General features: G+C 34.5%; 1 protein-coding gene across 13 annotated transcripts in view; it reads left to right on the forward strand.

The window, feature by feature from the left end:
- FNBP1 (formin binding protein 1) overlaps positions 1-18,389 on the forward strand; it is a 173,767-nt gene that overhangs the window by 95,716 nt on the left and 59,662 nt on the right. For all 13 annotated transcript variants that reach the window (XM_078149997.1, XM_078150001.1, XM_078149998.1 and 10 more), the window contains 2 exons: positions 13,348-13,410; positions 13,791-13,895. In XM_078149997.1, coding sequence (XP_078006123.1) covers positions 13,348-13,410; positions 13,791-13,895 — 168 coding nt within the window. The remainder of the gene's footprint in view (positions 1-13,347; positions 13,411-13,790; positions 13,896-18,389) is intronic.

Consider the following 18,389-nt stretch of genomic DNA (forward strand, 5'->3'; position numbering starts at 1 on the left):
TGACTGCTCCTCTAATTTGCATTTTGTCTATGTACCCATTTTGACCTTATCTTGGTATTTGGTATGAGATGTTCATCTACCAGGGGTGGGGAACCTGCAGCCTCAAGAGGGCCACATGTGGCCCTCTAGGTCCTCAAGTGTGGCTCTTTGACTGAATCTAAACTTCAAGGTACAAAACCCCTTAATAAAAGGATTTGTTCTGTAAACCTTGGACTCAGTCAAAAGACCACATTCAAGGACCTAGAAGGCCACATGTGGCCTTGAGGCTGCAAGTTCTCTACCTCTGGATACCTAGTTTCTGTGATACTATTTTACGATTTTCCCAGCAGTTTTTGTCAAATAGTGAGTTTTTGTCCCAAAAGCTTTCATCTTTGAGTTTATCAAACACTAAATTACTGTGGTCATTTACTATAATGTGTAGTGTACACAGTCTGTTCCACTGATCCACCACTCTGTTTTTCTTAGCCAGTACCAGATTGTTTTGATGATTACCACTTTATAATACATATAATTATTTTTCTTTTTAAAAAAAATTATTTTTTAATTTTCAACTTCACTTCCATAAACTTTTGAGTTTTAAATTTTCTCTTCCTTCCTCCTTGGTCTCCCCCTCCCCAAGACAGCATGCAGTCTGATATATGGTTCCACATATACATTCACATATTAAACATATTTTCACATTAGTCATATTGTAAAAGAAGAAGTAGAACCAATGGGAAGAACTATGAGAAAGAAGAAACAAAACAATAACAACAACAAGAAAAAGAAAAAGAAAAAGAGAACAAATAGTATGCTCTGTAGTTCTTTCTCTGGATGTGGACAGCATTTTCTATCATGAGTCTTTTGGAGTTGTCTTAGATCCTTGAATTGCTGAGAAGAGCCACGTCTGTGAATGTTAGTCATAACACAATGTGGCTGTTGCTGTGTACAGTGTTCTCCAGGTTCTACTCAATTCACTTACTGTCAGTTCATAGTAGGTCTTAGCAGGTTTTTCTGAAGTCTGCCTGTTCATCATTTCTTTTTTTTTTTTTCTTTATTTCTAGGTTGGTTGGTTGGTTGGTTGGTTTGTTTTTGTTTTGTTTTGGCGTTTTAGTGAGGCATTCGGGGTTAAGTGACTTGCCCGGGGTCACATGGCTAGTAAGTATTATGTGTCTGAGGCCAGATTTGAACTCGGGTCCTTCTGATTCCAAGGCCAGAGCTCTATCTACTGTGCCACCTAGCTGCCCCATTTTTAGCTTTCAGCATTCATTTCCATAAGCTTTTGAGTTCCAAATTTTCTCCCTCTCCTTCTTTGCCTCCCTCACCAAGACACAATCTGATATAGGCTATACATATACATTCCTATTAAACATATTTTCACATTAGTCATGTTGTAAAGAAAAATTAGAACCAATAGAAGGAACCACAAGAAGAGGAACAAAACAAAAGGAAAAAAAAGAGCAAATCAGATGCTTCGATCTGCATTCAAACTCCATAGTTTTTTCTTCTTTGTCGACAGTGTTTTCCATCATGAGTTCTTTGGAGATGTCTTAGATCCTTGTATTGCTGAGAAGGGTTAAGTCTATCAATATTAGTCATCACACAACATAGCTGTTAACTGTGTACAATGTTCTTCTGGTTCTGCTCACTTCACTCAACATCAGACAGTGCAAGTCTTTCCAGGTTTTTCTGAAGTCAGCCTTTTCATCATTTCTTATAGCATAATAGTATTCCATTACATTCATATACCACAACTTGTTCAGCCGTTCCCCAATTGATGGGCATCCTCTCAATTTCCAATTCTTTGCCACCACAAAAAGAGCTGCTATAAATATTTTTGTACATGTGGGTCCTTTTCCCGTTTGTGTGATCTCTCTGGGATATAGCCCTAGGAGTGCTATTGCTGGGTCAAAGGGTATGCCCTTTGGGCATAGCTCCAAATTGTTCCCCAAAATGGTTGGATCATTTCACAACTCCACCAACAATGTATTAGTGTTCCAATTTTCCCACATCTTCTCCAACATTTATCATTGTCCTGTTTTGTCTCGTTGGCCAATCTGATAAGTATGATGTGGTACCTCAGAGTTGTTTTGATTTGCATTTCTCTAACAAATAGTGATTTAGAGCATTTTTTCATATGACTATAGATAGCTGTGATTTCTTCATTTGAAAAATGCCTGTTCATATCCTTTGGCCAATTATCAATTGCTGAATGACATGATGAACCTTTAATTCCCTTATTCGCAAGTTTGTCCTAGGCAAGGCACTCCATGAACACAGCCACTGTCGACTGGTGTGTGCTCAGTAACCAAGGAGTGTGATATCTCAGCTATCCAGTGACTCTACTGGCATTGCTGAGCCCTCCCCTGCAAATCTCCTGCTTCTCATTCCTGCCTTTTTTTTTTTGTAGAACAAAATTGAAAGTTCCTTGGAGAACTGGGTAACCAAGGTTGTTAAATCAGTAACTTTTAATTTTATAACTGCTGCTATCTCCTTGCCTAAGGAGATACTGTATTTACCCTATTGTACTCGTTGTTCAGAGGCTTTTTCTAGAGGTTGCTGGGAATGTGGCAATAGACTTGTATTCTTCCGTATTTGGCTTAGTTCTCTTCTATATTTTAGAAATGAGGCCTTTTATCAGAGACACTGGTTGTAAGAATTCTTTCCCAGTTTTCTGCTTCCCTCCTAATCTTGGTTGCAGTGGCTTTGTTTGTGCAAAAACTTTTCAATTTAATGTAATCAGAATTAATCCATTTTGCATTTCATAATCTCTGTATAATTACTTTTCGATCTGCATTGGCCAATATAGATTATTTTCAAACTATCTTTTGGCATTTCATTATATCATGAAGTATCTCTTGCATTTCTGTAATTCTTTTACAGTTTTGCATGTCAGACACTTTTAGATTATATGTGTAAATATTTATATTTTCAAGTTAATTTAGAACTGTGAAGCCTGTTTTGAAATTTTAAAGGTAACATTTCAGTCTCTCTAGTTTATGACATAATTTTGAGAAAATTTATGCCACTTGTCATTGATATTTGCCTTCCAATTTTTTTCTTTCTTCCTTTTTCAGTTTTCAAATTGCTTTTCATTTTTGGGATTTAAACTTTATTTAAAACTCAGAATGATAAAGTACTGACAGGGATGATTATTACTTTATTGCTGTGATTTTTAATTGTTGAATTCTCATATTGTTAGTATATTTTGTTAATTTGCCCATTTTTGTTGTTAGCTGTGTGCTTAATATGATAAAATTAATTAAATCATACCATATTATTTTATCATTTTACCTCTGCCTAATCAGCATCTTTTGGAATATATCCCATTATTCTTAACTAGTTTATAATGACAGTTCTTTCTAAAATGTTACCTCATTTTAAGTTTTCTTTGATTTTTATCTTGGGAATTATTGTAAGGTACTTTTATGTGAGCTTATTGCTTTATGTAAGTTTAAGACATGAAAGTAGAAGATATTTTCAAATAAGAAAGTTTAAATCCTACTTCACATGTAATCAGATGTTTCCAGCCTAAATATTATTATATGAAAAACAGAAATCAAGATACTCCTGCAGAAAGTAAAATGTATTCTCTCAATTTTGAGAAAGAGAATATCCTTTCTAAGCTTGAACAGGAGAAAAGATTATAATTAATTCCTTCTGTAACTTTAAAAGAGATGTTTATTTTTCTACCCATTCAACAATCTCTATTTAAAATTTGGAGTTATAGTTATTTTGTATCTTTTTTATTGTATATGTAAATAGAGGATATTTTGCTTTTGTGTACTATTAAACAGCAAATGCATCCTGCAATTCTATGTAATTTTTAGCTTTAGACAAAAGAAATTTTTTTCTATGTGACTAGTTAAAAAGTCATTACTTCTAAAGGGAAATTGAAAAAGATGTGTATACAGATATACAAAGGACTCCTGTTCATTATTTTGCTAAACATTGTTCACTATTATTTACAAGCATGTGTGAGATAAAATGAGAGGCTGAATGGAAAAAGTTATTTTATGCATCACCCTGCCTTCAGTTTTTCCTTTCAACGTGGCTTATGTTCCAGTTTTCAGTGGATTTTAAAGCATAAGCATTTATGCAGATAAGTGTGTGAAACTGTGTCATAGACATGTTTATTTAAAAAAAAATCTTCAGTGTGTTTATAATTGTAGCCAATTACTTTTTCAGGTGAAATATTTCAGTATAGATATTCTGTAAGAGGAGTTGTTGGATAGGGAGATAGATTGTTGCCTCTTGCTCTGATAAAACTAGCATTTGCAAATTAATGTTTAGAAAGCAGATAAAGTAAGAATGATTGCTTACATGACAAAAGGATTGTCCAGTGTATAAAAGGATTAGTTCATGATTCCTTTAAACATGGAATTCCTTCATGCTTTTCAGTTATTATTTATTTTAAAAAATTACATTTATACTTAAGTTTTCAGGATTATATTTGTATGGAAAACTATGATATATCTGGAAGTGGTATATTTTGTTAGCAGAAACTTGCTTAATGTACTGATCGATAATTATGTTAAGTAATAGAAGTTGTAAAAATTTTTAAATATGAGAATACTCCCAAATTCTCCTATCTTTAGCTGGTGTTTGACTTTTTAAAATGGTTTCTTTTATTAAGAGATGGTGAGTCTGTAGCTGTGAAATGTTGTCAGGTTTTTTTCCCAATTTATTAGTTTTGCTGACCCCCCTCTTTTTCTTTCAAAAAAATTATTTGTCATTCAACTACCAGTGCTCAACAAATTGAGTTGATAAAAGTGATTGAAAATTAGGGAAGTTCAATTCAGCATTCATTAAGTACTTGCTAGATGCAAGGCACTTAATCCTTGCCCTCAAAGAGTTTATAATCAACTAGGAAGGTTGTTGACATGTATAACTCTGGGTTAGGAAGGAATTGGGAAATTCTGACAATTTTTTTAAAAACCAAGAAAATTTATATATTTTAAATGGTATTGTATGTGTACAAACAATTATAGAAAGCAGAAATCTTATCAAGGAAATAGTAGAAATAATATATATGTGTGTGTGTATATATGTATACATCCTAGCTCAATACTGGAGTAAATTTTGGAAGGTGTGTTTCAAGCTGAAAAAAAGCAAATTATTTTAAATTATATTATAGGAGGAGAACTTAAAATCAGAGTTGTTTACCCAGGCTTTAGAATAGTGAGTATTTACACCTATGTTTGTCTTTCTGTTGTTCCTATCATGAAGTGAAACTTTATTGTAGGAAATATTTGTTGGCTAATGGAACATTGTCCTGTGTATAAACCATATCTCTTTCCCCTTTCTCCTTCCTGCTCCCTCCCCCTCATTGAATATTAGGGACTTTAGATTTATGAAACCAATTGGGAGATTTAGTAGTCAGGTCAAAGTAGTATATCATAAATAACATCATATCTGTGTATATAATCTATGTGTACACACACACACACACACACCCCATGTATAGTTGACTTTTGTTTTAAATTTGCCGTGTCTACCTTTGTTTCCTTGAATCATATTGCTTCTTTCCTTTATCATTCTTCCTGTTAACTCAATGTATTTATGGCTTTTTGTGTCAATGTTTGTATCTTCTCTTGGGCTTATTTATTTGTCTCCTCACTTCAATTGGACCTAGCCCTTCATTTCTGGTTCCTTGCCCTAAGCCATTCCTTTACCTTTTCTAGCCTTATTCTCCATGTCTTTCTTCCTTGGGACTAGAACTTTGATCTTTGTGATCCTGTTTTGTCTCTTTCTATTTTGTGATACTATTCAACCACCAATGCTCAACAGGCTGTATTGATAGAAGTGATTGAATATTAGGAAAGTTCAATTCAGCATTCATTAAGCACCTACTAGATGCAAGGCTCTCAGTCCTTTCCCTCAAAGAGCTTATAATCAACTAGAAGGATATGTGTGTGTATGTGTATGTATCGTCACATACATGTACAAAAATAATAATACATGCATCATATATAACACGCATCATCTCTAATTATATATTTATATATATGTAAACAACAATATATATTAGGAACACTACTTTGGAAGTTTTGGGGAGAGAGTAGAAAGTATAAAAAGATCCATGAAATTGATTTTATATAACTACCAAAAATAAATACTTTTCTTCACCATTTGTGTGTGCTCATAATAGATCTTTTTCAGAGCACCTGGGTTCAGATCCTAGGTCTGCTTGTGTGACCTTGGGTAAGTTGCTTACCTGTTCTGAACCTCAGATTTCTCAAAATAAGTAGCTTTAAGTTCCATGAGATCTCTTTGTTTGTGTTCTTTTTGCCCTTGTTGCTTTATTGCCTTAAAAATAAGTTTTTCCTGGAGGACTTGTGATGAAAAATGCTCTCTCTAGAGAAAGAACTGATGGAGTCTTTATGCAGATCAATGCATACTTTCTCTTTTCTTTTTCTTTTTTTTTTTTGGTCTATTTTCTTTCACAACATGGCTAACATAGCAATATGTTTTACATGACTGTGCATGTATAACCTATATCAAATTGCTTGCTTTCTCAATGAGGTGAGGGGGAGGGAGGGAAGGGAAAAATTTGGAATTTTTTTTAAATGACTGTTTAAAATGTTTTTACATATAATTGGTGGGGGGAATAAAATGTTAAATTTAAAAAATAAGTATATTCAGATAGATGCAGTAAAGTGGCAAGGCCAAAAAAGACACAAAGAGATCCCATGGTCAGGAGCGATGATACACACCTGTAATTCTGTAATCCCTGCTACCTTGGAGACCAAGAATGGTGAATTGCTTGAGCTTACTTAGGAATTCTGAGCTACAGAGGACTAAGTAAATATGGTGTCCACACTAGAACTAGCCTCTGGGAGCAGAGAACCCCCAGGCTGTCTAGGGACAGGCTAACCTGTAGGTCAGAGAGGATGCAAGTCAAAGCTCTCATGCTGATCAGTAGTGGAATTGTGCTCATGAGGAGCCACTACTGTTCCAGCAAGGGTGAGATAGAAAAACTGTCTTCAAAAACAAAAAGTAAACAAATAAACAAAACAGTGTAGAGCTCTTATATTAAGTAAACAATGCAAATATGGTGAAAATGGGCTAAATCACATTTAATTGATTAAAAACATAAGATTAGTTTGTTGTCTTGTAAGTTGTCTTGAGTTTAATTTTCTATATTTTGTTTTATACTTTTCCTGTTTTTATTTTTTCTACCTACTAATAAACATCCATTCATTGCTAATCAAGTTGAATAAGAATATTATTTCGGGGCAGCTAGGTGGCTCAGTGGATAGGGCACCGGTCCTGAAGTCAGGAGGACCTGAATTCAAATCCAGCCTTAGACCAGACACTTGACAGGTACTAGTTGTGTGACCCTACGCAAGTCACTTAACCCTAATTGGTCACCAAAAAAAAAAAAAGAATGTTATTCAAATATATTCTGAACCAAAATTTCAGCCTTATTGAAAGGAACGTAAAGAATCAATGGGCCCTTAATTAGTTAGCATTTACCCGAAGTTATGCTTTTTTCCTTTCTTCCCCCTACATCTATAAATTAATTTGTAGGCTCTCTACTACTAACAGCTATGCTGACATTCGAGTGATCATAACTGTACAACATCAATACTGGAATTTAAAAGAAGGATTTATAACTTTTGACATGTTTATTTTTTTGAATATTTATCATAGTTGCTTAGTGTCAGATAAAGATAATTGTAAGTATGTCATATATATGTATACATATATTGTTGGTGTTAATGGAAACTGTTAAGGCACATTTGAGGTGAAGCGTTGCCAGCTTTTTAGCTGCATTGCCTTTTAAGGTTCACCTATTGTCCAATAAGGTGTGCTCTGTAACTCAGGCTATAGCACTTGGATTTGGGCACCAATTCAAATTTTACTGGCTACTTTCCCTGTATTCTTAATGGTCCTCTTTCTCATCTATCCATTTTTTGTAAAATAATAGCCAAATTCTAGAGCCAAAATTCTGTTATAAAACTATAAAACTTATACAATCAACCATCATTATTTATTGTTTCTTTATTTACAAATTCACTCACTTGCTTAGGTTTATTTGTAAACCCAAAGTCAGTCATTCATGGACAAGCACAGAGCAGCAAAAAATTTTGAGTTCCGCAGTGAACATGTTCCTAGCTGAGGTTGAACAAGGCAGTTCTCTGTCTTCTTGTTTGTGCTCTCATACTGTAAGAGTCCTTTTTGTAATCTATTTAGTGCCATGTTTTTTGCATTTTTTGTGCTTTTTATTGGTGATTTCACTGTTTAAAATGGCCCTCAAGAGTAGTGCTGAAGTGCTGTCCAGTGTTTCTAAGTGCAAGAAGGCTTATGATGGACCTTAAAAATACATGTGTTTAGGCACGAATTGTTGTGCTGTTAGCCGTGAGTTCAATGTTAATGCGTCAACAACATGGTACCTCCAGAAAAAGGAAGAGGAAATTATTGATCTGTACAACAAAATTATTAATTATTTTTAGCATTAGTTTTTTTTTTAATTTGAGTTTTGAATTCTCTCCTCTCTTCAGTCCTTCCCCTGCATTGAGAAGGCAAACGATATGATTTCAGTTATACACAGAGAATCATACAAAACATTTGCGTGTTAGCCGTATTGCAAGAAAAGGGGGGGGCAAGAAATATAAAGTGAAAAATTTGCACTCTAGTCTGCACTCAGAGTTCATCACTCCTTTCTCTGGAGGTGGATAGCATTTTTCATCATGAGGCCTTCAGAATTGTCTTGGATCATTGTATTGATCAGATTAGCTAAGTCTTTCACAATTGATCATCGTTGCACTTATTGCTGTTAATGTGTACAGTGTTGTCCTGGATCCATTCACTTCACTTTGCATCAGTTCATATGAGGCTTTCCAGGTTTTTCTGAAACCATCCTTTTTGTCTTTTTTCTTTTTTTAGGCAATTGGAGTTAAGTGACTTGCCCAGGGTCACACGGCTAGTAAGTGTCAAGTGTTTGGTCTGAGGCCGGATTTGAACTCAGGCACTCCTGACTTCAGGGCCGGTGCTCTATCCACTGCGCCCCCTAGCTGCCCCTCCTTTTTGTCATTTCTTAAAACATAATAGTATTCCATCACAATCACATACCACAGCTTGTTCAGCCATTCTCCAGTTGATGGGCTTCCCCTAATTTTTAGTTCTTCGCTACCATAAAAAGAGCTGGTATAAATATTTTTGTACATATAGGTCCTTTTCCCTTTTTTATTTCTTTGGGATACAGACCTAGTAGGGTACTGCAGTTTTATAGCCCTTTGGGTATAGCTTCAGTTGTTCAGTAGACCAGATCACAACTCTACCTACAGTGCATTAGTGTCCCAGTTTTTCCACATCCTCTGCAGCATTGGTTGTTTTCCTTTTCTGTCATGTTAGCCAATCTGATAGATGTGAGGCGGTACCTCAGAGTTTTAAGTTATATTTCTCTAATCAGTGGTGACGTGGAGCATCTTTTTTTATATGACTGTAATTACCTTTGATTTCTTCTTCTGAACATTGCTTGTTCGTTTTTGTTGTTGTTGAGTCATTTCAGTCGTGTCTGACTCTTTAAGACCCCACTTGGAGTTTTCTCAGGAAAGATACTGGAGTGGTTTGCCATTTCCTTCTCCAGTGTATCCTGTGTATCCATTTGCTCAGGCAATCAGAGGTTAAGTGACTTGCCTAGGGTCACACATCTAGGAAGTGTCTGAGATAGGATTTGAACTGAGGTCTTCCTGACTCTAGGCCCGGTGCTCTATCCACTGAGCCACCAGCCTCCTCTCATATCCTTTGATCATTTATCGATTGGGGAATGGCTCTTATTTTTATAAATTTGGCTCCATTCTCTATATATTTGAAAAATGAGGCCTTTAGTAGAAAAATTTGCTGTAAAATTTTTCCCCCAGTTTCCTGGCTTTCCTTCTAATCTTGGCTGTTTTGATTTTTTTTGTGCATTGACCTTTTAATTTAACGTATCCAAAATTATTCATTTTACTTTCTGTGATCCTTTCGATCTCTTTTTTGGTCATAAATTCTTCTCTTCTCCATAGATCCTGACAGTAACACGTTCCCCTAATTTACTTATGATATCATCCTTTCTGTCTACATCATGTGCCCATTTCGACTTTATCTTGGTATCTGACGTGAGAGTGTGTTCTATTCCTAGTTTCTACCAAACTGCTTTCTGGTTTTCCCAGTAGTTTTTGTCAAATAGTGAATTCTTGTGCCAAAAGTTTGGATCTTTGAGTTTACCAAATGCCAGATTACTACAGTCATTTACTACTGTGTGTACATTTACTATATATACCTAATCTATTGCATTCATCCATCACTGTGTTTTAGCCAGTATCAGATTGTTTTGATGATTACTGCTTTGTAATATACTTTTTCATTGATTCCTTTGATATTCTTGACCTTTTGTCCTTCCAGATAAATTTTGTTGTTATTTTTTCTAGCTCTTTAAAATGATTTTAGTAGATGGAATGGTGTAGCGCTGAATAAGTAAATTGATTTAGGTAGAACCTACTCATGAGCAATCAATATTTCTCCATTTGTTTAGATCTGACTTTGTGTGAAAAGTGTTTTGTAATTGCATTCATATGGTTTCTGGGTTTGTCTTGGCAGGTAAATTCCCAACTATCATATATTGTCTGCAGTTAATTTGGATAGAATTTCTCTTTCTGTCTGTTCTTGCTGGACTGTGTTAGTGATATATAGAAATGCTAATGATTTATTTGTGTTCATTTTATATCCAACAACTTTGTTAATGTTGTTAATTGTTTAAACTAGTGTTTTTAGTTAATTCCCTAAGACTCTTTAAGCACACCATCATATTGTCTGCCAAGATCAAGAATGATAGTTTTGTTCCTTTGATTTCTTTTTCTTGTCTTATTGCTATAGTTAGCATTTCTAGTACCACATTGAGTAACAGTGGTAATAATGGACATCCTTATTTTTGTCACTTTTTAAAAACAAAATTACATCTTTTTCTCCTGAATAATTGAACCAGTTCAATACCAATAACAATGTTTTTGTGTGTCTATCCTTATTTTCTTTTATTCTGAACTTAAAACACAAAAAATGAGCATTTCCATAGACATACCAGAACATGAGTATTCTGTATGAAACCATAAATTTCCAGTTTATGCCATTTGCTTTTTAAATAATATATATAATATGTTTAAATAATATATAAAATAAATTCAAAACTGGCCTTCTTATCTGTACTTCCTTTTAAACTTCTTTCTGTTTTCTCCTATTCATTAAAAATGGTTCAATATCCTTATTTTTGTCATCACTATTGTTAACCCTGCTAATTTCCTCATACCCCATTTGCATTAAAAACAGAGGCGGAAAAACAACAACCCTTGTAATCCATAAGTATAGTCAAGTACACAGAGATCTTTTCAAAAAATGTATGTCTTTGCACCATACGTCTGTCCATCATATCTCTGTCATAAGCTAGGTAACATGCTTCATCATTGTAGAGTTCTTAAATTTTTCAGAGTTGTTTTTCATTACAATGTTTCTGTCCAGGCAGGTGACAACACACTTGTAGTCCTTGGTTTCAGGAGTCTGAGGCTGGTGGATCACTTGTGCTTGGGTGTTTTGAGCTGTAGGAGATCTATGCTGACTGGGCATTTCCACTAAGTCCAGTATATGAGTTCTTAGAAGCAAGGTGCCGCTAGGCTGGCTAAGGAAGGGCTTACCGACTCAAGCTATAAATGGAGTAAGGGTAAGGGCTCATGACAAACAGTAGTGAGATTGTGACATATCTTTTATATTTAAGTTCAGCTCTCTTTTTTGAACTTGTTATAGTCTGTAGTGCTGATCTATACCTTTTTTCTTTCCTTCCTTTCTTTCTATTTTTTTTTTTACCAAAATGTTTGCCAGATTTTCTAGCAGTTCTTATTAAATAGGGCATCCTTCCCAGTGATGTGCTGGAACTGGCTTATACTAGCTAATTTGTTGCAGTGGTCACTTTTCTATTTTTTGACCAGTGTCACCTAGTTTGATGATTGCAGCTTTCTGATATACTTTGAGTTCTCAAACTATTGTTCTCCATTTCTGCTTGTTTTCATTATTTTCCTTGAGATTATAGACCGCTCACATGATCATTATTATTATGCTTATTAAGTGCCCATAAGCTTCTCTTTATTAGTGAATTTTAGAATTTTGCTAGGTAATAAAAGTGAAAGTCACCAATTTACAATTTGATGAATCCACTTTCTCTTTTTAAATATCAGAACAACATTTAACTATCTCCTGTCTTGTTACCTTTCCTGTTCTACAAATTTTTTCACAGGTCATAATTAATGCCTCAGGAATCACATTGTCAAGTCTTAGTACTCTGGGGTATAATTTTCATGCTCTTGGATAAAATTTTCATTGACATCTGATTATAAATAAATAATACCGCAAATTCAAGAATACTTTTAAAATCAGGTATTGTGAAGAAGCAGCACTTTAAAAAATAATATTTAAATTAACAGAAAGATTTATGGTTTAAAAAAAAAAGATTACCTCACTCCAGTTAGTAAGACCACTATGCTGTACTTATGTCACAATAGTGACCCTCAAATGACAGGAAATGTGCTTATGCTTCACTTATTTTTACCACTATGTTTGTAAAAATTCTTCATAATTCTTCATAAAGTCAGGTCAGTTTTTTTCTGTTAGTTTGAAAAACTATCTTTATCTTTTTAGTTTGTATCTGGAAGAATTCTTATTTTTATGCTTCTCCCTTCTCTTAAACTTCTTTCCATGAACCTTCAATTAACACTAAATGTGCCATTTATCTTAGTATCATTGGACAAAATGATTGATATAGTTGTTGGTAAGCTTGGGAGATGGCTTCATGTTTTATTTTTCTGAGATATGTAGTTGTCTGACAACTGATAGGATCATAATAAACCCCCAGAATTGTGAGGTTCAGTCTTCAGACTGAACTAATGACCTAAAGAATTTTTATAAATGAAAAATTCTAGGCTAATTTTTCTTAAGTTAGGCATATTTGTACTTTATAAATGTATAAATAATTTATAAAAGTATACTGTTATTATTTGGAATAAAAATTTTATTTTTTAAAGGTTTTGTTGTTAGCTTTTATTTTTGTATGACCTTCATTTGCTAATCCTTTCTTTTTCACCAACCAAAGAGCCATCTCATATAACAAAAAATTCAGGAAGGAAATAGAAAAAAAACCAGTTTGGTACATCAGCTAAATCCAACAGTATATGTAGTTGGGCTGGAAATTCTGGAACATAATTTCTTCAACTAATATCCTTAATCCATTTTACTGTTTTTTTTTCTTTTGCTTATTTTGAATTTTTAAATTTCTTTTGACCACAAATTTATTTTCATGTAAGACAAGATTTTTCATTTTTGTATTTCTTCTCCCTCCAGCATTTTCATGATGGTCGGAAGGCTCAACAGCACATTGAAACTTGCTGGAAACAACTTGAATCAGTAAGTGAAATCCTCTAAAGAGATGTATTTATAGACTCTTTCAAAGTGACTTTCATGGAATTTTATTTCTAAAATAGTTCTAAGATAATGTGAGTCCTAAAAGAGTATAATCAATATTATGTTTTCTTAAAAAAGAGTAATGTTGTATACTCACCTTCATTTTATTTTTTTTCCTACCTTCTCAGGATTAGACAGCTTTCAGATATTTGTTCTTGCATGTTATTGAAGCAAATATATGTACATTTTAAGTGAAAATTTACAACACTGATTACAACAAATTATCTTAGCACAAGTGCTTTTAATTGAGCTTAATTTTAAGCAATATCTTTTGCTTCTTAGAATCTAACGGCTTCATGATTAACTGTGTACTTTTTTTTTAGAGCAAACGACGATTTGAGAGAGATTGCAAAGAAGCTGACAGAGCACAACAGTATTTTGAAAAAATGGATGCTGACATTAATGTTACAAAAGCAGATGTTGAAAAGGTATACTCTGTCATATTCTTTCTTTCACTTCCCTATTTGTTCTTGTCACTATTTGTCATTTTCTTGAATCAGTTCTCCCCAAAGTTCGACTTTCAAGCCCATAGAAAGCACATTATTTGTGATGTTTCTTCTTTGTTGTTATTACTTTGAAGTCCAGGATTTGAAATTCAGTAGTTCTTACCATTGTGAATTTAGGAAGTATTATTTATTGTTTGTGTTATCAATAAGAAAAAAAGATAAACATTTTGGTACCTTATATGAAAAGTATATGAGGATGCTGACCTTATAATCTTGTAAAGAAAAAGTACCCTTCCTGTTAGAGTTGACTGCCAAATAAAACAGGAATCCCCAGGCACTAGACATTTCTAAATGCTTCTGAACTTTAGTTCACATATGAAAATGAAATTTTGCTGACATAAACTGAAGTCCTAGAAATGTTCTTTTTTCTCTTCCATTTCTTCAAATTGATAAATAACATCACTTTTTTTTTTTAACTGCTAGGTCATTTCTCTCCATGGGCTCTTTAGCCATTTATGAGGAGTGAAGTGCAGCAAGGCAAAAAAAAAGCAGTTGCTTCTTTCAAGGAGTTTGCAGTCTAATAGGGAGACAACAGGCAAACAAATACATACATACAAGCTATATACTGAATAAATAGGAAATGGGAAAGACACTAGAATTTAGAGGTTCAGGAAAAGCTTCTAATAAAAGATGAGATTTTCACTGCGACGTAAAGGAAGCCAGGGAAGTCAGTAGGTAGAGGTGAGAAGGGAAAGCATTTCAGGCATAAGGGACAACCAGAGGTGGAGTATCTGAGAGAACAATAGTAGGGAACAAGATGTAGGAAGACTGTAAAGGTAGGAGGGGGCTAGATGATGAAGGGCTTTGTATGTCAAACAGGGGATTTGTATTTGATCCTGGTGGTGATAGGGAGCCATAGGAGTAGGAGAATGTTTTTTAAAAACAGACAAACCTGAAATTTGGGAAAATTATTTAAGTGGCTAAATGGAAGATGAATGAAAGTGAGGAGAAACTTTAGCAGTCAGACTCACCAGTAGGCTATTGCAATAGTCCAGGTATGAGGTGATAAGGGCCTGCATTAGAATGGGAGCAGGGTCAGAGGAGAGAAGGGGGTACATTGGGTATGGTGGGGGATGAGAGCAAGGAATCAAGGCTGATTCCTATGTTGCAAGCCTGAGGGACTGGGAGGATAGCATGGCCCTTAATGGTAATAGGGATTGGAAGAAGGTGGGGAACCTGGGACCTCAAGGCCACATGTAGTCTTTTGGCTCCTTGGGCACAGCCTTTTGACTGAGTCCAAGTGTTACAGAACAAATCTTTTTATTGAGGGGATTTGTTCTGGATTCAGTCAAAGAGCTGTACTTGAGGACCTGGAGGGCCACATGTGGCCTGGAGGCCATAGGTTTGCCACCCCTCTTTTAGAAGGAAAGATAATGAGTTCTGTTTTGGACAGGTAGCATTCTGTTTACTGGACATCCAGTTGGAAATGTGAGATTGGTAGTAAGTAGGTATGTTGGGGCAGGATAGGTAGATTTAAGAATCATTAGTATAAATATGTTAATCACATAAGCGGTAGCTCAAGTGAAATAGTAAAAAAGAAGAGAAAAGGGCCTAGGATGGAACCCTGAGGGACATCTACAGTTAGTAGATGTGATGTGAATGAGGATCCAGCAAAAGAGACTGAAATGGATTGTTCAGATAGGTAAGAGGAGAACCAAGAGAGTGTGGTGTCCCAAAAACCTAGAGAGAAGAAAATATTAAGAAGAGAGTGAGAGGTCAAGGAGAATGAAGTTTGAGAAAAGGCCATGGATTTGGCAACTAAGAGATCATTGGTAACTGCAAAGAGCACGTTGGGTGTAGTGGAAAGGTCGGAAGTCAGACTGTAGGGGGTAAGGAGAGAGTAAAGGAGAGAAAGTAGAGGCACGTATTGTGGATGGCTTTTTCAAGGAGTTTAGCCACAAAAGGCAAAAGAAATATAGGATAATAGTTGGGGGAGATGAAAGGATCAAGTGAGGGTTTTGGTTTTGGTTTTGTTTTTCAGAATGTGGGAGGCATGGTCATGTTTAAGGGCAGTGAGGGATGAACCAGTAGACAGGAAAAGATTGAAATTAAGTGATAGAATGGGGATGACAGAGGGGGCAATCTTTTGGAGGAGATGGGATGGGATGGGATCACGTGAACAGGTAGAGGGAATAGCTTTGGTAAAGAGTAAGGCCACCTCATCATGTGAGGCAGAAGTAAAGGAAGAGAGAGTAGCAGAAGGCATCTGAGTGATAGGAGATGAGGAAGGGAGAAGAGGGAGTTCACAGCAAAATGGCCTCAATATTTTCTGCATATAAATATGTATATAAGTAGAGAGTTTTTTCATAGGTAGTTTATGTTTTCAGGTTTATGTTCTGGTTCTTTTGTTCTTCCAAATGAATTTTGTTATTTTGGGCACCTCTTTAAAGTATTTCTTTGAGAGTTTGCTTGGTATACCTCTAACTTTTGTAAATGAATTTGCAACATTGTCATTTTCACCATTTTATCAAAGCCCAGGCACAAGTATTGAATATCTCTCTAGCTAATTTGTTATTCTTTATTTCTTTAAGCAATGAGTATTTTGTATCTCTATAGATTTTCAGTATACTTTTGTGAATTGGTGCTAAGATTAATTATGCATTTTAAATTAATTAGTTATTTTAAATGTAATTATTTCTTACTGCTTTGTGGATTTTATTATTGCCATATAGAAATGCTGTTATTTTGTTTTTATTGTTGATTTTTGTGAGTTTCTTTTTATAGACTATAACTTTTTTTATGTGTTATTGTATTTTCTTTATTTTTTTGTTTTGTTTTCTTTTTATTAATTTATTTTGATTTATCGACAATCATTTCCATAAGCTTTTGAGTTTTAAATTTTTCTCCCCCTTCCTCCCCAAGACGGTGAGCAATCTGATATAGCCTATATGTATACATTCCTATTAAACATATTTTCACATTAGTCATTTTGTAAGGAAGAATTAGAACCAATAGAAGGAACCACAAGAAAGAAGAAACAAAACATAAGAGAAGAAAAAAAAGAGCAAATAGTGTGCTTCGATCTGCATTCAAACTCCATAGTTCTTTCTTGGGATGTGGATAGCATTTTCCATCATCAGACTTTTGGAGATTAGACTATAACTTTAATGAAACTATTAATTACTTATGGGGATTAAATTCTTAGCTATACAAGTGATAAAGACAATTACAAAAAACATAGTAGATACTTGTGATTATGTGAAATTGAAAAACTTTTGCATGAACAAAATTAATGCCACTAGAATAAGAATAGAAGCAGTTGGTAGAAAAATCTTTGCATCAAATATCTCTGTTATCACTATGATATGCAAAACATAAACAGTTAATAAATAAGACCAAAATCTATTGCCTAGAGGAGATATGGCCAAAAGATATGAACAAACTTCTGTCAAATAAGAATGGTAAACTATTAGAAACCATTTGAATAAGATGTCCATACCCTTTGATACCCAGAAATTCCACTGCTAAACATATAGCCCCAAGAAGTTTAATTTTTAAAAGAGGCCCAATATACTCGAAATGTTTATAGTAGCACTTTTTGTAGTGGCAAAGAAATGGAAGCAAAGTAGATCCCCATCAATTTAGAAATATTTAAGCAAATTATGGTATATCAGTGTGATGCTGGTGTGCTATAAGAAACAATGAATATGATGAATGCCATGAAGCGTGGAAAAACTGAGATGAATTGATGCAAAGTGAAATAAGTAGAACCAAAAAAGCAATACAAACAGGGACTTAAAATACTTGTTATTTTCGAGATATTGTGCTAAATGCTTTGGATACAATTAAAAGCTTCCATTCTATTGGAGCAAGGTGACATATAGATAAGCAGATGGGGGAAGAGTAAGGCAGGGAGTAGAAGAAGAAGCCTGGATTGATTAGGAGGGAGTCAGACAGATCATGGCTAAGGAGGGAAGTTAGTAATCCAGAGAAGGTGTCTTTTTGTAGAAGGTACCTCTATGAAGAAGTTTCTCCAGAGTAGAGAGTGGGTTGATGAAAAAGAGAATAAAGCCATGGTCAAGTGCCAATGAAGTAAAACTTAAGGGCACTGAACCCCTTCCAGAAACAATATAAATGGAAAGAACAAGTACATTAAGAGTTTAAACAAAAAGCTGAGAGATTATAATGACTTAGCTTTGCCCCCAAAAAGAGATGTGTGAAGATATTTTGCTCTGCTTTTTACAGAGGAAAGGGATCATGAGTGCAGACTACTGCATGTAACATTAGACAGTAGACAGATTGCTTGGTTCTTCTGAACTTTTTTTTTTTCTCCTGTGTTATTTACTATAAGGGATGGTTCTCTGGGAGAGACACACTGGGGAACATAGTTGATATAAAAACAATTATCATTTGAATTTATTTTTTGATAATAGCTAACATTTATCTAGCACTTTTAAAAAAAGATTGTTCATTAAT

This window comes from Phascolarctos cinereus, unplaced genomic scaffold, assembly GCF_003287225.1.
Source record: "Phascolarctos cinereus isolate Bilbo 61053 unplaced genomic scaffold, phaCin_HiC Scaffold_2;HRSCAF=192, whole genome shotgun sequence".
NCBI classification, from domain to species: Eukaryota; Metazoa; Chordata; class Mammalia; order Diprotodontia; family Phascolarctidae; genus Phascolarctos; species Phascolarctos cinereus.